Source organism: Microcaecilia unicolor, chromosome 7 (genome assembly GCF_901765095.1).
Source record: "Microcaecilia unicolor chromosome 7, aMicUni1.1, whole genome shotgun sequence".
Classification (NCBI taxonomy): Eukaryota; Metazoa; Chordata; class Amphibia; order Gymnophiona; family Siphonopidae; genus Microcaecilia; species Microcaecilia unicolor.
In genome coordinates this window covers 115,949,453-115,974,205 of record NC_044037.1, presented here as the reverse complement: position 1 = coordinate 115,974,205, position 24,753 = coordinate 115,949,453, and the positions used below count along the sequence as shown (strand labels likewise).

General features: G+C 47.5%; 1 protein-coding gene across 2 annotated transcripts in view; it reads left to right on the top strand.

The window, feature by feature from the left end:
• Positions 1–24,753, top strand: part of C7H16orf58 (chromosome 7 C16orf58 homolog) — a 137,173-nt gene that overhangs the window by 100,803 nt on the left and 11,617 nt on the right. For both annotated transcript variants that reach the window (XM_030210465.1, XM_030210466.1), the window contains 3 exons: positions 6,850–6,964; positions 7,115–7,160; positions 7,777–7,809. In XM_030210465.1, coding sequence (XP_030066325.1) covers positions 6,850–6,964; positions 7,115–7,160; positions 7,777–7,809 — 194 coding nt within the window. The remainder of the gene's footprint in view (positions 1–6,849; positions 6,965–7,114; positions 7,161–7,776; positions 7,810–24,753) is intronic.

Here is a 24,753-nt window from a genome sequence, read left to right as displayed (position 1 = left end):
GAACTATGCACTTTTGAGTGACTGTCGGCCTTCCCCCCATTTCTAGTTTAAAAGCTGCTCTAGCTCCTTTTTAAATGCCTTTTTAAATGCCTATGCCAGGGTCCCACCCTGGTTAAAGTGGAGCCCATCCTTTCGGAATAGGCTCCCCCTTCCCAGAACGTTGCTCAGTTCCTAACAAATTTAAAACCCTCCTCCCTGCACCATCACCTCATCCACGCATTGAAACTCCGGAGCTCTGCCTGTCTCTTGGGCCCTGTGCGTGGAACGGGTAGCGTTTCAGAAAATGCTACCCTAGAAGTTCTGGATTTGAGCTTTCTACCTAAGATTCTAAATTTGGCTTTCAGAACCTCTCTCCCAAATTTTCCTATGTCATTGGTAACCAAATGTACCAAGAGAGCCGACTCCTCCCCAGCACTATCTAAAATCCTATCTAGGTGGCACGTGAGGTCCGCCACCTTCGTACCAGACAGGCAGGTCACCAGGCGATCCTTACGTCCACCAGCCACCCAGCTATCTATATGCCTAATGATCGAATCACCAACTACAACAGCTGTCCTAACCCTTCCCTCCCAGGCAGCACTTGGAGACATAACCTCGGTGCAAGATGATAGTACATCACCCTGGTGGGCAGATCCTGCCTAAAGGAGTACTTCCTACTTCACCAGGGTGATGCTCTCCTTCTAGGAGACCTCCCTCCTCCAAGGTAGCACAGGGACTACCAGACTGGAGGTGGGACTTCTCTACAACATTCCTGTAGGTCTCTATGTACCTCAGCTCCACCAAGTCTGCTACTCTAGCCTCAAGAGAACAGACATGTTCTTTGAGCTAGGAGCTCTTTGCATCGGGCACACACATATGACATCTCACCATCTGGCAGATAATCATACATGTGACACTCAATGCAAACGACTAGATAACACCCCTCTTGCTGCTGGACTGCTGACTCCATCTTAGTGTTTTTGAGTTTTTCAATAATTTAAAACTTACTACAGTATTAAGGATATTAGCCTAATATAAAAATGTCTTTTATATAGTATACTAGTAAAAAAGGCCCGTTTCTGACACAAATGAAACGGGTGCTAGCAAGGTTTTCCTCGGAGTGTGTATGTTTGGGAGAGTGTATGTGAGAGTGACTGTGTGAGAGACAGAGTGAAAGTGTGTGTGTATGTGTGTGATAGAGAGAGTGAGTCTGAGTGTGAGTGTGTTTGTGAGAGAGTGTGTGTGTGAGAATGAGAGTGTGTGCAAGTGTGTATGTGAGACAGTGTGAGAGAGAGTGTGTGTGTGTGTGCGAGAGAGAGAGAGTGTGTGTGAGACACAGATTCTCTGTGAGAGTGAGTGTATGAGACCAAGCGAATGTGTGAGTGACTGTGTGGCACATAGAGAGTGAATGTGATACAGTGTGAGACAGAGTGTGTGAGAGTGAGAGTCAGAAAGACATTGTATATGAGAGAGAGAGTGTGAGCCCTGCCCTCCCAATCCATGCCCATCTGTCCCCTGCCCCCTCCATTCATCCTTTTCCAGCAATTCCCCTCTCTCCCTGAGCCCTGTCCTCCCAATCCATGCCCATCCATGCTCCTCTGTCACCTGCCCCCTCCATTCATCCCTATCCAGCAATTCCCCTCTCTCCCTGAGCCCTGCCCTGCAATCCATATCCATCCATGGCCATCTGTCCCCTCCATTTATCCCTTTCCAGCAATTCCCCTCTCTCCCTGAGCCCTGCCCTCCCAAACCATGCCCATCCATGCTCCTCTGTCCCCTGCCCCCTCCATTCATCCCTTTCCAGCAATTTCCCTCTCTCCCTGAGCCCTGCCCTCCCAATCCATGCCCATCCATGCTTAGGGTTACCATTTTGTGTCATCTGAAAAAGAGGACACATGTCACGCCCCCTGCCCCGCCCCACCACGCCCCCTCCGGGTCCTCGTTCCGCCCTATTCCCCGCCCCCTGTCACATAGTCTCCTCCCCCCCCCCCATCACATATCCCCCCCTCACTTACTATCTAGCCCTGGTGGTCTAGTAGCGTCTTCTCTTCGGGGCAGGAAAGAGCCCCCTCTTTCCCGCCCGGAGCGCTGCCTGCCCTTGCCTGCTGCATCCTCCTCGGTCTGGCTGGAGATTCAAAATGGCCACCGTCACTAGACCACCAGGGAACATGGTAAGGAAGGGGAGGGGACAGGAGACCAGACCCACGGCGCCGATCGCCCGCCTCACGCACACGCCTGCCCGCACCCGCGCCCACGTTTGTCTAGAAATCCGGACAAACGTGGGTGCGGGCAAAATCCGCTGGACGCCCCGGACATGCCCTCAAAAAGAGGACATGTCTGGGGAAATCCGGACGAATGGTAACCCTATCCATGCTCCTCTGTCCCCTGCCCCCTCCATTCATCCCTTTCCAGCAATTCCCCTCTCTCCCTGAGCCCTGCCCTCCCAATCCATGCCCATCCATGCTCCTCTGTCCCCTGCCCCCTCCATTCATCCTTTTCCAGCAATTCCCCTCTCTCCCTGAGCCCTGTCCTCCCAATCCATGCCCATCCATGCTCCTCTGTCACCTGCCCCCTCCATTCATCCCTATCCAGCAATTCCCCTCTCTCCCTGAGCCCTGCCCTCCCAATCCATGCCCATCCATGCTCCTCTGTCCCCTGCCCCCTCCATTCATCCCTTTCCAGCAATTCCCCTCTCTCCCTGAGCCCTGCCCTCCCAATCCATGCCCATCCATGCTCCTCTGTCCCCTGCCTCCTCCATTCATCCTTTTCCAGCAATTCCCCTCTCTCCCTGAGCCCTGTCCTCCCAATCCATGCCCATCCATGCTCCTCTGTCACCTGCCCCCTCCATTCATCCCTATCCAGCAATTCCCCTCTCCCTGAGCCCTGCCCTGCAATCCATATCCATCCATGCCCATCTGTCCCCTCCATTCATCCCTATCCAGCAATTCCCCTCTCTCCCTGAGCCCTGCCCTCCCAATCCATGCCCATCCATGCTCCTCTGTCCCCTGCCCCCTCCATGACCCCCCCTCGCATCCATGCTCCTCTCTCTCCCATGTCCCAGCCTGGCCCGCCCTCTTCTCCCCCCCCCCCTTCGCATCCATGCCCCCCCTTCGCATCCATGCTGTCGTTTCTCCCCTGCCCTCCCGCTCCCATTGTTCAACTTTACTGCCCACCCTCTTCTCTCCCCCCAACATCCCTTTTCTTTTTTTTTCTTTTTAAATTTACCTCCGTGGCGGTTCCGGCAGCGCAGCGTCAGGGAAGGAGGCGGCGCTCCTGACGTCTAGCCTTCCCTTCGCTGTGTTCCGCCTTCTTCTGACGTCATCCTTGACGTCAGAAGAAGGCGGAACACAGCGAAGGGAAGGCTAGAGACGTCGGGAGCGCCACCTCCTTCCCTGACGCTGCGCTGCCGGAACCGCCACCACGGAGGTAAATCTAATATAATAAAACGCACCGTGCGTGGGTGCGATCCGTTTGTTTTTGGTTTTTTTTTCCACCCTCGACGTCATGACGTTTGACGCGAGGGCGGGGCAGAGACGGCTGGCTGGCTTCACACCATGAATCCACGAACCCTACAGGGAGTGTTTGAGTGACTTCAGAACGTTGTCTTCAGAACGTTCACGGTGCGTTTTATTATATTAGATTGTATGATTTATTTAGTGTTTCCTTCTTAGATGTTAATGAAATGTATTTAAAACTCTGTAAGAGCACTCCTTGCTTGTTACCATAATTACAATAACTGACTATAAATGAAGAGTTGTCCTAGGGGTGGGCAGGTGTTTGGGAGGGTGGGTGGGAAGATTGAACTAGATCCTGTAGTTCCTGCTAGAGTCTATCTGTTAATGCTGTGGTACAAAGTTTTTTAAAGCTAAGGGGAAAAGACTATGGAGATTAATTGATAAAATTTGCTTTTTTTATATTTTTATTTTGCCTATCACTAACCTACAATTCCTCCTTTAAACCCCAATCTTTAGGTTCCCAAAGCACAAAGCAAAATAGTGTTCACTTACCAGAGAAATGTCCTCTTCTCTCAGAACTTCTCAGAATATTCATGATATCTCTTTGTGTGCACTGCCTCTATTGTATACAAATAGATCTCATGCATATTCTTTGTGGAAATCCAAAAAACTCAACTGGGTTACAGACTTTAAAGACCGACATTGAGCACCCCTGGCATAGAGGGATGTAACCTGCACAGAGCAGCAGGTGCAACTCCAACAACAGCATAGAACAGGGGTTCTCAACCCAGCCCTTAGGACACACCTAGCCAGCCATGTACTATCTCCATTGCATGCAAATGTATCTCATCATATTCAAGTTGGGTATCCTGAAAACCTGACTGACTAGGTGTATATTGAAGATTGGAGTGGAAACCACTGGCAAAGAGGGATGTAACCTGCATTCCGGTCTTTATTTGCGTTGCTTACTTTGTTACTATAAAAACATTAAAAAAGGTAGCCATGTTCTTCTGGTGTAACAAAATTGACAGAATCAGGTGGCTTCTCATATTCTAACAAATTTATTGAGGCATGAGCTTTTGAGAACCAGAGTTTACATGCAAGAGTGGACTCAGGTCCTTGAAAACTCATGCCTCAATAATCTAAAAGATGCCACTTTCCTTTGTCAGCGTTTTTTGTATTTTTAGACATTTTCATTTTTAAAGAAAAGGTATGAACCTTTTAATATGGCCACACAACTCCTTCCCAGAAGTCTAAAATTCAGCTGGTGATGCTGTATTCATGCTTTAGACTTATCACTATGATATCTAGATAAGATATTTAAAGATTTACTCTCTAGCTTTCTGTATTCATGGTTGCATGCTTGCAGGATGCTCTGATGAATATATTTGTCAGCTTTTGAAATTATTTCCTCCTGGGCTCTTGATTCCATCGGTCCTTGTCATTCTTTCTCAGGCATTTGGACAGGAATGTGAGGACGGGTCAAAGAGGGTATCAGGAAGTTTTTAATATGAATAGCTTAAAAACAGAAGATACACTGACTGTATCAATTCATTTGTAGTTTAGCTTCGTACATCACCAGGTTTCACACATTTTCACTCTCACTCGTCACATGCAATTTATACCGTGCACATTCATCAAACATTCACATATCTGTTTGTTTTTTCCATAATGATAGTAACTTTATCAAAGGGTTTTAGTATATTTTATGACACATTATCTCATCTCACATAAACTATTTAGTATTTATATTTTACAAAAAAAGACACTCTACTACATCAGTAGTTATGCTCGTTTTTAGCCGTAGACATTCAATACTGGCTTTTTATTTATTTATCAAACAGAATTCACCTACAGCCCACACAATATGCATTTTGCATTTTTCCCTACGTCACTGTGTTTATTAATCAGTAGTGATATTTACATATATCATGTAGTTTACAAGATTATTCCTTTGTCATTTCCTGCAAGTTAGCCTTTTAACCAATGCCATTCTCAAATTTTCGGTTTACACTATTGACGTCATTGACAAGTCTTGCCGCTACAGCGTTCTACAGCAGAGAGGTTTTTTTTCGTTTTTTCAGTTTAAGGGTGAGTACCTTATTTTAAGCTTTATTAAGAATATATAGCAAGAAACCTGTTTGTAAGAGTGCATGGCAGACCTCCTTTGTGATCCTTGTCATCAAGTTGTGATATTTGGTCCTCAATTAGTTTGGCACCATTTTTTCCAAATGACGTCGGTAGAATTTTATTTTTTAAAGAAAGTATTTTAATCCTTGGAATACATGGTAGACCTTTTAAGATATCCCTGTTATTGCAATGTGATACTGCATAACACCATCACGACACTGGTAGTATTTTATTTGATTTCACGCAGCGAAGCAGCCACAGTCACTGTTTTCTAACTGCACACATAGATGTGCATGTATCACTAATATTAACTTAGTTTCTCTGCAATTGTTTTATTTATCTTTCATTTTATTTTTGAATACATTATTTTCTTTTAAAGTGTTTTAAGAACGTCTTTCTCACTGACACACCACCTCATACGCACTTGATTTGACAATGTTTTATTTATCAACCTAAAAGCTTGGTACCTAGAGCACTCTTCCTCCTTTTGGCATAAAACATTGGATATATAATGCTGTCTCTCTCACAGTTAGCAGTTATACAAGATCATTTATATTGCTGTTTTTACCACTCTGTGTCTTTTGCATGACAGTTTATTATAGTCTGTTTTGTCACTAAACATTCTGCTTTTATTCATTTAAAAATTGGCCTTTCCATTTTCCATTCTAGAAGCCATATAACCATATCTCTCTTGGTTAAGCCACTAGTCATAACACAAGAGGTATATTCAGTTTGTATATATATATATTCATTTTTTGACACTTTATGGTACCAATTAGGGCTTGTACACAACATTATGCTTTACAGATGTATCATTGGTACATTTATATTATATCAATTTGTATACACATTTTATTTATTTTTTATTTTTTACTTTCTAATAATGACATTTTAATTTTCATGATTATCCACTTATTAATACTGTCTGAATACAATTTGGTTCATGAAATTTTCAATTCACACACATGAATGTTTTTTATCATATAATTTGTATATATAATTATTTATAAATTCATATATTTTTTAAATTACATAATTTATTGTATATATGTCACTATCATTTATTTGTCATGTTTTTGTATTGAATTTTAATTCTTTTTATGTAGATTTGTTTGACCCCCTGATGCAGGCTTTGGTGCCGAAACACGGCCGTGTCAGGTCATTTTTAAGCTATCCATATTAAAAGCTTACTGATATCTTCTTCGAGCTGTCGTCACTTTCTTGTCCATTGCTTTTTTGTTGCATGTGAGGATTCCTCTCCTCCCTTCTTGTTTTCCTTTGTCAGGCATTTGCCAGCAGTATCACTGGGACTTTGGCAACCCAGGCTATACTACGTGGAGTTGGAGTTGGAGATGACTCAGCCACAGTTACTGCAGCTACAATCACATGGATAATGAAAGGTTAGGACTTTGGAAAATTTATATAACATTTGTCCCCCTGTATATAGATCAATGTCTACCTTGTTCCTATTCTTTCTCTACCCTGTCCTTCATAAGTCCTGATCTTTTCTTGCATCTTTCAAATAATTATGTTCTGGTTTATTTTTGTAGATGGCACAGGCATGCTGGGAAGGATTCTGTTTGCATGGATGAAGGGGTAAGAGGACCGTTTCTGTATTTCCTATAACCAGCCAGTCAAAATAAGTGTATAAAATAGTGGTTCAGGTCCCCCTCATTCCTAGTACAACATCTACTCTTAATAACATGCATATATTTTGTGAAAACATGAAAAATGAGTATAATTCATTTCATTCATCCCCCACCTCCTCTCTTTTATATCCAATTCTGCAACAACCTATTGCTTCTCCTCTCTTATCTCTCCTCCAACCAAACTTCAAGCAAGGCAATATGCTTTTATCTGTAACCCTTTCTGTCATTAAATCTCAATTCCACATGTTCCATCTTACTACACTGAACGCATGGACTAGCCTCTCTAAAGCAGGTGTGCTATGATACCTCTCTTTCCATGTTCAAATCTTACCCAAAAGCCCACTTTGGAGGCTATTTTTCAAACTTAGACCCTAATTCTCCCTGTTGTTGGCCTTCCTGATTTCACCTTTTGTATAATAAAATTTATAATATATATCTTGTCTGTGTGTCAACTAAATTTTTAAGTTCCACAGAATATGCAGACATCTTTTAACACCATATAGAAAAACAGTAGTAGCAATATTTAAGCTTTTATGAAGCTATTCTGTTCTCTCTTCAAACAGGAGCAAGTTGGACTGTGATGCTAAGAAGTGGAGGTGAGTGTGAGGGGATTATAAGAGTGCACAGGGTAGGGACAGCAGCATGGCATATTCTGGGGTTGTGAGGCTGTTGATATACACTAATACAAGAGAACTCATATGAATCACATTTATCATTAAAACAGACTGCTGAGAAATGCTGTCAAGGTTAAAAAACTAATATATCAGTGGTTCTCAGCCAGGTTGTTGTGGCAAATTGGTTTGTCAGCAAGAGCTGGGAGGTGTATCTTAAAATTTTAACATAGCCATCTATGCTTTCCATAACAGCTCACTGAGGAAGGAGCTGGTGCTGGAAATATGGGATCCTGCTCCCTTCCTCTCAACTGCTATTAGCATTAATGGGAGCAGCAGAAGAGTAGGAAGAGAGGCTCTCCTCCCCTTCCTTCGGGATCTAAGGATGAGCTTTAAAAGGAGGACAGCTTGAAAAGAGACGGATGAGGGGAGATATGATTGAGGTCTACGAAATCCTGAGTGGTGTAGAGCGAGTAGAAGTAAATTGATTTTTTTTACTTGTTCCAGAAGTACAAAGACTAGGGGACACTTGATGAAATTACATGGAAATACTTTTAAAACAAATAGGAGGAAATATTTTTTCATTCAGTGAATAGTTAAGCTCTGGAACTCTTTGCCAGAGGATGTGGTAACAGCGGTTAACATATCTGGGTTTAAAAAGGTTTGGACAAGTTCCTGGAGGAAAAGTCCATAGTCTGCTATTGAGACAGACATGGGAAGCAACTGGTTGCCCTGGGATTTGTAGTATGGAGTGTTGCCACAATTTGGGTTTCTGCCAGGTACTTGTGATCTGGCTTGGCCACTGTTTGGAAAACAGGATACTGGGCTAGATGGACCACTGGTATGACCCAGTATGGCTACTCTTATGTTCTCATGGGATGGAAGAGCTGGAAGGAGAAAGAGGGGTTTCCTGGAAGAGGAATGTAAAAGAGAGGGGCTGAGCCTGGATATAAAAGAGTGTGTGTAAGAGGACCAGCTGGGGGGAATCCTTCTCCCCAAGTGATGGACATCTGCAGCATCAAAACAAAGAAGAGGGATAGAAGAGGGATCTTTGCAGGATGTGCACGTGCTCAAGGCTTGCTGACTTTCAACCCTGTTTTGGAGAGGACAGGAGCCAGCTTTCCAAGAACATGCGTAGATGCTCAAGGCTCCACAGCAGCTGGCATAATGCCTTTTATGCTAATTGTAGCGTCACCATCCTGGTGGAGTGAAGTAAGGAAATAAATACCTTACAGGGGAGAGGGAGGCAGAAGGAAGAAGAAAGAAGCTAAAGACCATGGGGTAGGGAAGGAGAGAGATGCTAAATGAGGGAGGGAGGGAAGGAGAGAGATGCTGGAGACCATGGAGGGGAAGGGAGGTAGGGAAGAAGAGAAATGCTGGTTCCTTACCGTCAGTAGCAGATGAATCCAGAGACCCATAGATTGTGTCCATCTACCAGCAGGTGGAGATAGAGAGCACTAATTTGCACTCTGCCTAGTAGGACGTCATGCTTCCTGGCCAATCAATATTCATTATCTCCAGCAGGTTGGACGGACGTGTTCCACAAGCTCCTAGCTTCATTTGCTCCTGTTCTGGCTTTGCTGGTTCAGTAGAGCTGGGGGTATTCTGGCTGAGCGGTGCCAGCTTTAGGGGTACACCTGGTCACCCCAGGTCCCTGCCCCACCCCTACTCCTCTCCTGAGGGTTTATCCTCCAGCCCTCCCTTCCTCACAGATTTGCCTCGGGGAAAAAAAAGTGGCTTTCTGTTCTGGTCTTACACTGTCCAGGTGCTGGCCCGTATTGGGAGATTTGAGTGAGCCGAAGATTCCCTCCCCACTGGACAGCGAGTTCCTGTGACCGACTGCGGTGAGTGTGCCTCTTACTTTCTGCCTTGTAGCGGCTCTACTTTGGCCTTTTATGACGGCAGAATTGGTGAAGCGCTGTTCCCACTGTGCAAAGTGGAGAACAGCAGCGGGGCTTTGCCCTGGAGGGTGCTCTGACGCCCTTGAGATCCCTGGTGGGGAGGTTGAAGCTGACTCTTCCCGCGTGTGGGAAATGCGTTCTGGTGGCCATTTTGAACTCACCCTCTGCGGTTGCTGCAGTTCCCATCACAATGTATATGCTCGGGTGGCAAAGGTGACACACCAGCTGGTTCTCCAGCGGCCTGCTCCGATTTGCCTTTTTCCCTCAGAGTTTGTTTTACTTCTCCATCACGCTTCCAAGCAGTACCTGGTCCGCCTACCCGTTAAGGTAAGCTTTTGTTTGGAGAGGATTTGGAGAAGTTGGTCAAAATCTGGGTGATTTCTCAGAGATCTTGTTTTTGAGATACCAGGCAGTATCGCCCAGGCCGTCCCTCTTATGTGAGTAGACCCTGCTATACCCAGAAAGTCTTTTCGGACTCTGCCACTCCTTCTGGAGAGTCCTCTGTCCCTCCTCCTCTCAATGATGGGTCACCGGTTCACCTTTTCGGCGATATGGGGAAGTTTGTTCCCCTTTTACGAGGATTGAGCCAAAATTACTACAGACTAGTGAGTGCTGGATCTTCTTTGCACGGCTACAGGCTCGAGTTCTCCACTCCAGTTGGAGATTTTTTTTCTTGGCACATTTTAGTCCTCCCCCCGGCGGCGCCCCCCCACCGCCGACATTGCCGCCCCCCCCTCCCGCCACGAACCCGCCGCCGCTGCAGCCTACCTTTACTTTTGCTGGCGGGGGATCCCACTCCCCGCCAGCCGACGTCTTCTTCTCAGTCCTTCCTGCTCTTCAATGTGTTTGCTGACGTCCTGCACGTTGTACGTGCAGGACGTCAGACTCAGAGAACAGAACTGTTCTCTGAGTCTGACGTCCTGCACATACAATTACGTGCAGGACGTCAGCAAACACATTGAAGAGCAAGAAGGACTGAGAAGACGTCGGCTGGCGGGGAGTGGGATCCCCCGCCAGCAAAAGTAAAGGTAGGCGGCGGCGGGGGCGGGTTCGCCGGGAGGGGGGTCCTGGGGTGAATCTGCAGGGGCCCCGGCCCCCTCAGGCCCCACGTAGCTACGCCACTGCCCCTGAGTCCCTACACCCCACTGTTCAGGTGTGCTTAGCAGCATTCTATCAAATGTAATAAGAACCTGAGACCCATGTACCTCCCTCACAAATTTACCTATTCTCCACCAGAAGGCCTTAATGGACCTCCATTGCAGTGTACAAGATTAGCAGCACTCTGTCCGCATTTTAGGCAGTTATCAGTCGCTGTCACCTGTGCGTGGAACGCCCTTCTGGGAGAGAGGTAAGCCCTATGTATTATTCTGTATTGACACTCTTGCAAGTCTGCGCTGTGAATCATCTTCTGTATTCCCCTCAACGATTGTTGTAAATGATGTTCAGAGATGGGCCTGTGTGTTTCGTTACCCCACTTTATTGCCACCTCAGACACCTGCCTCTCCGGTTGCCCTTTCTCCAGTTCCCTAAAAAACCAAGATATTGAGACCTGTCCCAACGCGTCCCCCTCCAGAAACTTCCTCAACTTGTTCTCAAATCTAAGAGTCAACCCTTCATTTGGAAGACTATGTATGTAATGAGAAAGTTGGTGGTATGCCAAAATCCCCGATGGCCCCCCTGAGCATTTGCGTTGAAAATCTGCTATGGAAATTAAAGTGCCATCTTCTTTGAGAAAACTGCCCAGCAGCTACATTCTGCCTGATTAAGCCACCGACAGGCTCCTCCATTGCTCCAGGGCAGCTGGTCACAGACAGCTCATAAAATATTTTTAAAAATCACCTCCCATGCGCATTCCAGGCATACTTTTGAAACAAAAAGAGGAGGGTCAGCAGTTCCACATGAGATTCAAAAATCCATGGTCCTGGAAAATGGAACAGGCCGCCGAAGAACTCAAGCAGGAGAGGTGCTTTAAGATGCACCTTGAAAACAGGCCAGCAAAGTTGCCCTGAAACACAAACCTCGTGCACAGTCATGCACGCTCTTTCACTACAGCAAAACCAAAGGATCTGGGTTACTAGTTAGAACACAGGATACAGTGGTGGGCAAATGTGTGGAATCAACACTATCGCCCAAAAGAATAATAAGAAAATAGAAATTGGGCAACCGATATTCTTGTCCTTAGAAGTGATCAAATTGAAAGAAGTAATGACCTGCAAGTAAGTTTTACCAAAGCATTACTAGTCTGAGAGCTGCCATCTGACCTCTAATCTTACATTATTTTCTTATTGTTTGCTCTACAATTTCTCAGTTGAAAACAAGAGAGTCAAATTGGGCAAAGAACATTTGCAAGGACAGAAAAGTTTGTTTGTGAGATTAACAGTACTGCTAGATGTGGCAGTCACTACCCCAGCTACCTTTGGTGAATGAGATTTGTCGGGTCTGCTTGCGGTTGAAGGAGCCTCTTATACCGGGCGCCAATGGCTGAACTGGATAACATCTTAGGCGGGAGCAGTTTAAATTGGTTGTCATTAGTCCTGAGTAAATTGGCTTATTGCCTGGCAGCGCATCGTGAGTCTGTGTAGGAAGTATCGAAAATAATTATCAAAAAAAATCTCCTGAAGAAGCCATGTGTTCCCATTGGGATTTTTCACAAAACTAAGGTGAAATTAAATACTCCCTTCGTCTGCTGCATGCTTGTTTTAAAGACAGTGTTATGCATGCTGCAGTGTTGGTGGCAACTTCAGAAACATAAAAGTGGTGCAGAGGAAAGAAGGCTGGTGCACTTGGAGACAGAAGAAATGTCAGATGGGCAGGAAACCCTGTAAAGGCAGAAGAAACAGAGAAAAACAGACAGTGAGACCAAAGCAATTGAAAAAATAAATTGTTCTAACAATAATATAAAAAGGTATTTTATATTGAATTTGATATTAGGAATATGACAGTATTTGAAAATGCACATCTCTGACATATTCAGATTAGCAACCCTGCAGGGGTCCGAGTGCATTTTCTTAAGTCATTTTGGATGTATTGCAGCACAGATTTTGATGGGTAGAATCAGGGACTGCAAATCCCACATGAATGTGGGATAAGAGTTCACACTTGGACTGGTTGAAAAATCTCCCTTCTGGAACTGGATCACTTGGGAGCTCTATACATAGCTATTTGATAGTGGGGACATAAAACGAAAGATCAGTGCCAAATAAATGTAGAGAAGGAAAGGAAGAAGACAAGAGGAGAGAGAAGAAATGGAAAGGCCAGCCTGGAAAAGAATTGTAAGGCTGACTCATGGAACATGGAAAAAAAGACTGGGACCAGCCAAATTCCCAGACAGCAAAGGTAGAAAAAAATTATTTTTATTTAATACTTTGTAAGTACTGAGATGTACCTGCTTTGTAAAATGTATATTTTTTCTATGTTTATTTTGCAAAGTACAGGAGAAAATGCTTTTCTGTTTCTTTTTACCAGTATTGCACTGTTGAGTCTGGTTTTCTTGGGCAGAGAGGAGGGGGGTCTCTATTTCAACTTTTTTTTTTTTTTTTTTTTGTGGCTCCCTATTCTGTATTAGATTGGTAGGATGGAATGTTGTCACAGTTTGGGTTTCTGCCAGGTGCTTGTGACCTGGGTTGGCCACTGTTGGAAACAGGATATTGGACTAGATGGACCTTTGGTCTGACCCAGTATGGCTACTATATAGATGAGGGTCTGTCCATGTTCTGCATTTGCGACTGAGGTGAAGAATTCTGCTAGCATGTAGTGTCTGCGTAGGAATGTGTAACAGTGCAGCTTGTTCCAGTTTCCCAATAGTAGGTATATTGGTGCTCGAGAACCCAGTGTAATATATATAGCACTGTCTTTTAATAGGTGGGTTAGGGCTGTTATGGGGTGGTAAGTTTTGTGTTCTAGGACAGTGTTTCCCAAGTTGGTCCTGGAGTACCCCCTTGCCAGTCAAGTTTTCAGGATATCCACATTAAATATGCATGAAATTGATTTGCATATACTGCCTCCATTACATGTGAATCTTTTTCAAGCAAATTCATTGTGGATAGCATGAAAACCTGAATGGCAAAGTGTCTAGCCCTATTTGAAAGTAGGCTCAGCCACTCTGGGGCAAGGGCCGCCTTTGGTGGCCCTTGTCAACCAAAATAAAAATTCTGAAGACTAGTGGTCTCCGCATCCTGTAGAGTCACCACACAAACAAAAGCCCATCTGATTTAAACAAGGTGTCTATTATTGGCAGGAATGTATGTGCTATTCCTAAGGTGATGGTCACGATTTGAATATTTTTACTTTGTAGTTAAGAAGACAGGTTGCCATGCTGTGAAGATGGTGCTTTTACCAAAACTCCTTTACCTTTTCATGGCTTTACCTATAGAGCTCCCAGGGGGATAACTGCGAGGCCTGCAGAGGAAACTGTTTGCTTTCATTTGGAAGAAACGCCCTCCCCGAGTGAGACGGGCGGCGATGTACCAGCCTAGAGACAGAGGGGGGATGGGCGTCCCTTCTTTACTAGCCTACTACCAGGCCGCCCACCTGAGAATTATCTCAGTGTGGCTACATAAGGCAGTGAAACTAGGAGTTGAACTGGAGCAAGGCTGGTGGGGGTCTGTCCCCTTGAGGGCAGTCCCCTGGTTACCTAATCAGAAATTGAGGGAATTAATTAAATTGAGCCCACCCTTGCTGCGCTGGCCCTTAGAGACATGGCATACAATAAGAGAGAGATTTTTCCCTGGGCGGATATACTACACACATATGTATCTCCGATTTGCTCCAAGATTCAGCCCAGGGTCAACAGACAAGGCCTATCAGGATTGGGAGGAGATGGGACTCTGTGAATTAGGGCAGATGTATGAGCAGGGACAGGTGGTGTCTTACACGGATCTGTACCAGGTGCACGGGCTCTCTCCCCTGCAAGCGTTTCAATACCACCAAGTGAAAGACTTTATTAAAAAGAGAGCAGAGGAAGAGCTAAGTATGGCTGAAACGCGACTAGAGCAGGAGTTGATGAAGGGTGGTGGGAGAGGGGGTATTTCCAGACTGTATAAGGCCATACTGTTCCACGATAATCCGGTACAATACTACAACAAAATGGGAGATGGCACTGGGGGCGACCTACACAACTGAGGAGTGGGGGCGTGCATTTAAATCCCTACTGCGGGTGTCTGTATCTAGCGCCCTGGTGGAAAATGGTCACAAGATTTTGTATAGTTGGTACTACACCCCCACACGTTTGGTGCACATGTATAAAACAGGGTCAGGGTTGTGTTGGAGGGACTGTGGGGGCCTAGGAGACATGAAACATATATGGTGGTCATGTGAGGAAGTTCAAAAGTTTTGGAAGGTAATAACCTATTTTTTGAACAAATTAATGGGCGTGGACTATCCGTTCACTCCCAAAGGGTGTTTGCTACACTTTAAACCTAAAGGCGTTACGAGGATCACCCACCAAATTGCTTCACATCTGTTTGTGGCCGGCAAGATGACGATAGCAACTGCTTGGAAGCAGCCAAAACTGCCGGGTCTGCAGAAGGTGATTGATAGACTGGATAATGTAAGACAGTTATCAAAACTGACAGCTATTAGACGGGGCACTCTTGCACACTATCATAAAGTGTGGGACATTTTTGAGCAAAGAGATCCCCACTTCAAAGACTTTGTCTAACATACCTATAGATATGCTACAGCAAGGGAGGAGGGAGGGGGGGAGGGAGAGGGAGGGCGCGGGATATAGTTTTGAAATAGGATTGGAAACTTGGTATTTGGTTGACTGTTATTGTGATTTAGACACTAAATGCAATGCTTTTGTTTGTAATTAGTATGTGCAGTGAACCTATTATGTTATGCTTTCGCAATGTATGGAAAAATTATAAAATAGATAAAAAAAAAAAAAGAAGACAGGTTGCCTGCTCTGGCCAGTCCAGGGACCTCTTCTGCGTCCTGCCTCCTGATGTAACTTACTGTTTCCTTGTAGGCAGGACGCAACAGAGACAGCCTGTATTAATCAGTGCCCACCACAGTCCTTGAGCAACAACACAGACACTGCTGTCTAGCTGACACCAACCGGCGCCTATTTTATAAAAGTCTGCTCCCCCTGAGATCAAAACCTGGCTACGCCTCTGCTTCTTACCCCTTCCTTCCAGACATACTTTACCCCTTTTTCACCCTTTCCTCCTGAATATATTACCCCTTTCTTACTGCCTTCCTCTAAAAAAAAAAAGCAAATGACATAACCAACTACCGCCCGGTAGCATCCATTCCTCTGGTAGTAAAACTGATGGAAAGTATGGTAACCAAGCAACTTACTGACTACTTAAACAAATTTTCAATACTGCATGAATCGCAATCAGGATTTCGATCCAACCACAGTACCGAAACAATATATTAATCACGCTCTTAACAAAATTCAAACAAACAATTGCAACAGGCAACAGTATACTACTCCTACAATTCGACATGTCCAGTGCTTTTGACATGGTTAGCCATAATATACTACTGAACATCCTAGAATATTTCGGGATTGGAGGAAGCGTATTGAGATGGATCAACGGCTTCCTAACCACAAGAATATACCAAGTAATATCTAATTCGAACACCTCACCACCATGGAAACCTGAATGTGGAGTACCCCAGGGATCGCCACTCTAACCAACCCTTTTCAACCTGATGATGATACCACTGGCCAAATCGCTATTCAACCAAGGCCTTAATCCTTACATTTACGCAGACGATGTCACAATCTACATCCCGTTCAAACATAACCTAACTGAAATCTCAAATGAAATCAAACAAAGCCTCCAAATAATGAACTCATGGGCGGATTCTTTCCAACTAAAGCTCAATGCAGAAAAAAACACAATGTCTTATCCTCTCATCACAATATAATACAAACAAACCCACCACTATAAACACCCCTTCCTGTCTTGGACAGCCTGAAAATTCTCGGAGTTACAATTGACCGAAATCTCACACTAGAAAGACATGTGAAAAATATAACAAAGAAAATGTTCCACTCAATGTGGAAACTCAAAAGAGTAAAACCTTTCTTCCCAAGAGAAATATTCTGCAGACTGGTTCAATCAATGGTGCTAAGCCACCTAGATTACTGTAATGCCATCTACGCCGGTTGCAAAGAACATATCATTAAAAAACAGCCCAAAACACAACAGCCAGACTCATATTTGGAAAAGCGAAATACGAAAGCGCCAGACCCCTAAGAGAAAAACTGCATTGGCTCCCACTGAAAGAACGAATTGCGTTCAAAATCTGTACTCTGGTCCATAAAATCAACCACGGCGAGGCTCCAGTATATATGTCAGACCTCATAGACTTACCAACCGGGAACACAAAAAGGTCGGTACGCACAATCCTGAATCTCCACTACCCCAGTTGTAAAGGACTTAAATACAAATCAACATAGTAACATAGTAGATGACGGCAGAAAAAGACCTGCACGGTCCATCCAGTCTGCCCAACAAGACAAACTCATATGTGTATACCTTACCTTGATTTGTACCTGCCTTATTCAGGGCACAGACCGTACAAGTCTGTCTAGCAGTACTTCCCGCCTCCCAACCACCAGTCCCGTCTCCCATCACCGGCTCTGGCACAGACCGTATAAGTACTTCCCGTCTCCCAACCACCAGTCCCGCCTCCCATCACCGGCTCTGGCACAGACCATATAAGTCTGCCCTCCACTATCCTCGCCTCCCAACCACTAACCCCTCTTCCCCCACCTGCTCCGCCACCCAATTTCGGCTAAGCTTCTGAAGATCCATTCCTTCTGCACAGGACTCCTTTATGCATATCCCACGCATGTTTGAATTCCGTTACCGTTTTCATCTCCACCACCTCCCGCGGGAGGGCATTCCAAGCATCCACCACCCTCTCCGTGAAAAAATACTTCCTGACATCTTTCCTGAGTCTGCCCCCCTTCAATCTCATTTCATGTCCTCTCGTTCTACCGCCTTCCCATCTCCGGAAAAGATTTTTTTGCGGATTAATACCTTTCAAATATTTGAACGTCTGTATCATATCACCCCTGTTCCTCCTTTCCTCCAGGGTATACATGTTCAGGTCAGCAAGTCTCTCTTCATACGTCTTGGAATGCAAATCCCATACCATTCTCGTAGCTTTTCTTTGCACCGCTTCCATTTTTTTAAACATCCTTCGCAAGGTACGGCCTCCAAAACTGAACACAGTACTCCAGGTGGGGCCTCACCAACGACTTGTACAGGGACATCAACACTTCCTTTCTTCTGCTGATCACACCTCTCTCTATACAGCCTAGCAACCTTCTTGCTACGGCCACCGCCTTGTCACACTGTTTTGTTGCCTTCATATCCTCGGATACTATCACCCCAAGATCCCTCTCCCCCTCAGTACCTATAAGTCTCTCTTGGGTTTCTACTCCCTAAGTGCATCACTTTGCATTTCTTCGCATTGAATTTTAATTGCCAAACCTTAGACCATTCTTCTAGCTTCCTCAGATCCTTTTTCATGCTTTCCACTCCCTCCCGGGTGTCCACTCTGTTGCAAATCTTAGTATCATCCGCTAATAGGCAAACTTTACCTTCTAACCCTTCGGCAATGTCACTCACAAATATATTGAACAGAATCGGCCCAAGCACGGATCCCTGAGGCACTCCACTACTCACCTTTCCCTCCTCCGAGCGAACTCCATATGCATCCTGCTTTTCCTACATTAGCACACAACTCTGGAATGCTCTACCAAATGTCATAAAAACAACGCACAACCTAGCAATCTTAAGAAAATTACTAAAAACCAACCTGTTCAAAAAGGCATACCACAATGATCCTTCCTAAACACCAAATAATGAAACTCTTCCAGAACTAGACAAAATCAAATTCTCTGTACCTGACTGCTTAAATTACTCTGTCAATAATGAACGTTAACGCTTCATCAACTATTCCATATCATCAAGCTGATCAATCCATAGACTGGTGGGTTGTGTCCATCTACCAGCAGGTGGAGATAGAGAGCAAACTTTTGCCTCCCTATATGTGGTCATGTGCTGCCGGAAACTCCTCAGTATGTTCTCTATCTCAGCAGGTGGTGGTCACACATCAGCAGCAGCTCTGGCTAGGCCTCCAAGCCTAATTTTTAGGTTTTGTTGAGTGCCTGGGGTTGAGGGCTCTTTTGAGCAAGTGCAAACCTGGTGGTGCCAGGTCCCTCCTTTTCTCCCCCCTCCCGCTGGCTCCGTTAAAAAAAAAAAAAAAAAAAAAAAATTTTGAACGGCCTTAAAGGCGTTTATTTCGACGTTTATTTAAGCGTCTATTGCAGCTACTCACTGAGACACCAGGTCGTTACGACTCGGAGCGGACAGCAGGTAATTTTTACCTTTTTATAGCGGGCGGGGGTTCCCCGATTCTTCTCCTCGTGGCACATGGCGTCGGAGGGCGAGGGCGCAAAGGGTCGCTCCCCGGGTCGCTCGAGCGCTTCTAGAGGGGATGCGGGGGTCTTCAAGCCGGATTCGCCCTTGGTGGGTGACAGTTTCGCGACCGATGCATGTCCCGGTCCTTCCTCCGGCGTGGCGGTTTTTCCCGCCATAAACGCCCATCCCCCGCTCCTCGCCTCCGCCATCTTGGCCGGCCACGCGGCTCGGACGGCTTCTTCTTGGGCCGCCCTTGAGGTTGGAGACATTAATGCCATGAACGCCCTTAATTTGGGCGACGGCACAGAAGCGGCTAAGGTTAAGAGCCGTTCTTCCCGCGCGGCTCCTTCGCGGAGTTTCGCGCCGGACGCCATTTTGGATGCGCAGCATGTCTCTCCCCCGCTGTTGCGAGCGCCGGTTGAGAGAGCGCCTAGGGCTGTTGCCCAGGCTGCGGAAGTGCACAGTCTGGGGGGTTTCTCCCCCGAGTTTGTTTTGCTGCTGCATCGGGCCTTCCTCATGCACAACGCTGCCCCCGCTCCCTCCTCTGGTAAAGAGGTTGAGGTTCCCAGAGGTAAACGCCCTCGGGTTGATTCCCAGGCCTTGGAGGAATTTGTCTCCTCCGATGTAGATGAGGGCAGCGTGTCTGGGGTCTCCCAACGGTCCTTTGCGGATTCCTTGGAGGAGACGGATCCCCGCTCGGATGGAGCGGATGACCCCTCTGCAGCGCGGCTTTTTCACCCGGAGGATTTGCCCAACCTGTTGTTACAGGCCATGGACACTTTGAAGATATCCTCTCCGGAGGACGTCTTTCCCTCAGCCCCTGTTGGCTCTGCCATTATGCTGGGGACGAAGCGCCCGCCTAGAACCTTCCACGTGCATGATGCCATGCACACCTTAATTTCGGCTCAATGGGATGTCCCAGAAGCGAGCCTTAAAGTGGCTAGGGCTATGTCCCGCCTCTATCCTTTGGCTGTGAGTGAACGTGAGGCCTATCTGTGGCCTACCGTGGATTCTTTAATCACTGCGGTGACTAAGAAAACGGCATTGCCGGTGGAAGGTGGCACGGCCCTAAAGGACGCCCAAGACAGGAGATTGGAGGCGGCCTTAAGGTCGTCCTTTGAGGCGGCTGCTTTAAGTTTGCAGGCCTCAGTTTGCGGCTCCTATGTGGCCAGGGCGTGCCTGACTATGGTGCAGCGGGCTTTCCCCTCGGATCATTCCTTGAGGGATGATTGGCCAGCCCTGGAATCGGGCCTGGCCTATTTGGCAGACTTGCTGTATGATGTCTTGAGAGCCTCAGCTAAAGGCATGGCTCAGACTGTCTCTGCGCGGCGGTGGCTTTGGCTGAAACATTGGTCTGCTGACCACGCCTCAAAATCCCGCCTGGCTAGATTGCCTTTTAAAGGCAAGCTGCTCTTTGGGGTCGAGCTGGACAAAATCGTGACTGATCTCGGCACGTCTAAGGGCAAGAAGTTACCGGAGGTCAGGGCTCGGGCTAGTGCTCGTCCCGGTACCTCCAGAGGACGGTTTCAGGAAGCCCGTCGGTACCGCCCGGGCAGGTCGGGTGCTTCTGCCCCCTCTTCCTTTAAGAGGAAGTTCTCCCCCAAGCAGCATTCCTTTCGCAGAGACCGCCGTCCCGGAGGTGCTCCCTCCGGTCCTCCCCCAGGGTCTCGTACCCAATGACGGGGTATTGGTCCACGCCCCAGTGCAGATTGGAGGACGGCTGTCCTCGTTTCTGGGCGAGTGGACCACAATAACTTCAGACGCTTGGGTGCTGGAAGTCATCAGAGACGGCTACAAGCTAGAGTTCTGCCGACCCTTAAGAGACGGGTTTGTACTCTCTCCCTGCAAGTCTCCGGTCAAAGCTGTGGCAGTGCAGCAGACTTTGGACAATCTGATCCGCCTGGGTGCGGTCGTTCCGGTGCCAGAAAGTCAGCTTGGCAAGGGGCGTTACTCCATTTACTTTGTGGTACCAAAGAAAGGAGGTTCTGTCCGGCCTATCCTCGACCTCAAAGGGGTCAATCGGGCCTTGAAAGTGCGGCACTTTCGCATGGAGACTCTCCGCTCTGTTATAGCGGCAGTGAAGGCAGGGGAGTACCTGGCATCCTTGGACATCAAGGAAGCGTACCTGCATATTCCCATCTGGCCTCCTCATCAACGCTTTCTGCGTTTTGCAGTCCTGGGCCGACACTTCCAGTTCAGAGCCCTCCCTTTCGGGTTGGCTACTGCTCCGCGGACCTTTTCCAAGGTAATGGTGGTCATAGCGGCCTTCCTGCGAAAGGAAGGAGTACAAGTCCATCCTTATCTGGACGACTGGTTGATCCGAGCCCCCTCTTATGCAGAGTGCGGCAGAGCTGTGGACCGGGTAGTTGCTCTTTTGAGCTCCCTGGGATGGATCATCAACTGGGAGAAGAGCCAGCTGCGCCCGACTCAGTCCCTGGAGTATCTGGGAGTTCGATTCGACACCCAAGTGGGCAGAGTGTTCCTGCCAGACAATCGGATTGTCAAGCTTCAGGCTCAGGTGGACCAGTTCCTAGTAGCCTTTCCTCTTCGGGCTTGGGACTATGTGCAGCTGTTGGGCTCTATGACGGCCACGATGGAAGTAGTGCCATGGGCCAGGGCTCATATGAGACCACTACAACACTCTCTGCTGCAGCGCTGGACTCCGATGTCGGAGGATTATGCGGTGCGTCTTCCCTTGGATCCAGCAGTGCGCAAGGCGCTGAGCTGGTGGATGCAGACAGACAAGTTGTCTGCGGGAATGCCTCTGGTGTCCCCAGAGTGGATTGTCGTCACGACGGACGCCTCGTTATCGGGCTGGGGAGCCCACTGCTTGGGAAGGACAGCGCAGGGGCTCTGGTCTCCTGCAGAGGCAAAGTGGTCTATCAACCTCCTGGAACTCAGAGCCATTCGGTTGGCGCTTTTGGAGTTCATCCCGGTACTGGTGTTGAAGCCTGTACGGGTCCTGTCGGACAATGCCACGGCTGTGGCCTATGTCAACCGCCAGGGAGGTACCAAGAGCGCCCCTCTAGCCAAGGAAGCTATGAGTCTATGCCAGTGGGCGGAAGCGAACCTGGAACAGCTGTCAGCGGCCCACATTGCCGGAGTCATGAATGTCAAGGCGGACTTTCTCAGTCGCCATACCTTGGAGCCCGGAGAGTGGCAGCTATCTGCTCAGGCGTTCTTGGACATCACGAAGCGCTGGGGCCAGCCGAGCCTAGATCTGATGGCGTCATCGGCCAATTGCCAAGTGCCGCGCTTCTTCAGCAGAGGACGGGACCCTCGATCCCTGGGAGTAGATGCTCTTCTCCAACAATGGCCGACACAAGAGCTTCTCTATGTGTTCCCGCCCTGGCCCATGTTGGGCAGGGTACTAGACCGGGTGGCAAAGCATCCCGGCAGGATAATCCTGGTGGGTCCGGATTGGCCCAGGCGTCCCTGGTATGCGGACTTGATCAGGCTCTCAGTCGACGATCCTCTGCGGCTGCCAGTGGAGCAGGGCCTGTTACATCAGGGTCCCGTGGTGATGGAGGATCCCTCCCCCTTTGGTCTTACGGCCTGGCTATTGAGCGGCAGCGTCTGAGGAAGAAGGGCTTCTCAGACAAGGTCATCGCCACTATGCTGAGAGCGAGGAAACGCTCTACTTCTACTGCTTACGCCAGGGTTTGGCGTATCTTTGCAGCGTGGTGTGAAGCAGGCTCTCTTTCTCCTTTCACTGCTCCAATTTCTTCAGTGTTGGCGTTCCTGCAAGAAGGTCTGGACAAAGGCCTGTCGCTCAGTTCCCTTAAGGTCCAGGTAGCGGCTCTGGCTTGCTTCAGGGGCCGCCTGAAGGGTGTTTCCCTGGCTTCGCAGCCAGATGTGGTGCGCTTTCTCAAGGGAGTTAATCACCTGCGCCCTCCTCTGCACTCAGTGGTGCCTGCGTGGAATCTCAACCTGGTGCTGAGAGCATTGCAGAAGCCGCCGTTTGAACCCTTGTCAAGGGCATCTCTGAAAGACCTGACGTTGAAAGCAGTCTTTTTGGTGGCTATCACTTCAGCCAGAAGAGTTTCCGAGCTCCAGGCGCTCTCATGTCGAGAGCCTTTTCTACAGTTCACTGAGGCAGGAGTGACTATTCGCACAGTGCCTTCCTTCCTGCCCAAGATTGTTTCTCGCTTCCATGTGAATCAGCAGCTATGTCTCCCTTCCTTTCGTAGGGAGGACTACCCAGAGGAGTACTCTGCTCTTAAATATCTGGATGTGAGACGAGTCATCATCAGATACTTGGAAGTGACCAATGATTTCCGGAAATCGGATCATCTGTTTGTCCTGTATTCAGGTCCTCGTAGGGGTCTGCAGGCTGCTAAGCCTACAGTGGCAAGATGGGTCAAGGAAGCCATTGCAGCGGCTTATGTGGCCGCGGGGAAGGTGCCGCCTATCCAGCTGAAGGCTCACTCTACAAGAGCTCAGGCGGCCTCGATGGCAGAGGCCGGTTCCGTCTCCTTGGAAGAGATATGCAAGGCGGCAACTTGGGCTTCGGCCCATACATTCTCCAAGCATTACCGCTTGACTGTGGCTGCTCGGGCGGAGGCCCGGTTTGGAGCTTCAGTGTTGCGGTCAGGGATTTCTATGTCCCGCCCTGGGTGAGTACTGCTTCGGTACATCCCACCAGTCTATGGATTGATCAGCTTGATGATATGGAAGGTAAAATTATGTATAATCATACCTGATAATTTTCTTTCCATTAATCATAGCTGATCAATCCATAGCCCCTCCCAGATATCTGTATTGTTTTTATTCTGGTTGCATTTCAGGTTCAAGTTTAGTCTTCAGTTACTTCAGAAAGACTTCGTGTTCAAGTTTTTTCACTTGGATTCTTCAAGAGTTAAGACGAGTTTGTGTTACAGTGAGCTGCTGCATTCCTCTCCCCTCCGTTTTACGGGGCTGGATTGAGACTTAAAATTCTGCCGGCACTCCCTCCCGCTTCGTGCGGCTGTAGGGCAGTTTTGTACCCCTCCCGCTTCGGCGGTGTTAGGGTCAGTCAGCTCCTCCCGCGGTTGCGGTTGCAGGATAAGCCAGATCCCCCCGCATCGGCGGGTGTGGTGTCCCTCCCCCGCTCCGCGGGGATGAGCTGGACGGATTCCCCTCCCCCACTTGTGTGGGGATGAGCTGGGTTAATTCCCCTCCCCCGTTTCGGCGGTGGTGAGCTGGGCAGAGTGTCCCTTCGTGGGTGTAATTCTCTAAGTGCTGAGTCCTGCGGATGGAGCTTTGATATCGACATACTGAGGAGTTTCCGGCAGCACATGACCACATATAGGGAGGCAAAAGTTTGCTCTCTATCTCCACCTGCTGGTAGATGGACACAACCCACCAGTCTATGGATTGATCAGCTATGATTAATGGAAAGAAAATTATCAGGTATGATTATACATAATTTTACCATCTCTCACTCCGGAAATGAACTGATTATCTAACTTACTCTATAATTTACTCTGTCATTTATGTACTTAATGAAATTCCACATTGTATTTCTCATTCCGGAAATGGCGATCGCCACTACAGCATACTGTAAGCCACATTGAGCCTGCAAAAAGGTAGGAAAATGTGGGATACAAATGCAACAAATAAATAAAGAGAATTTTCCTTCCTAATGCTCTTCCCATCTT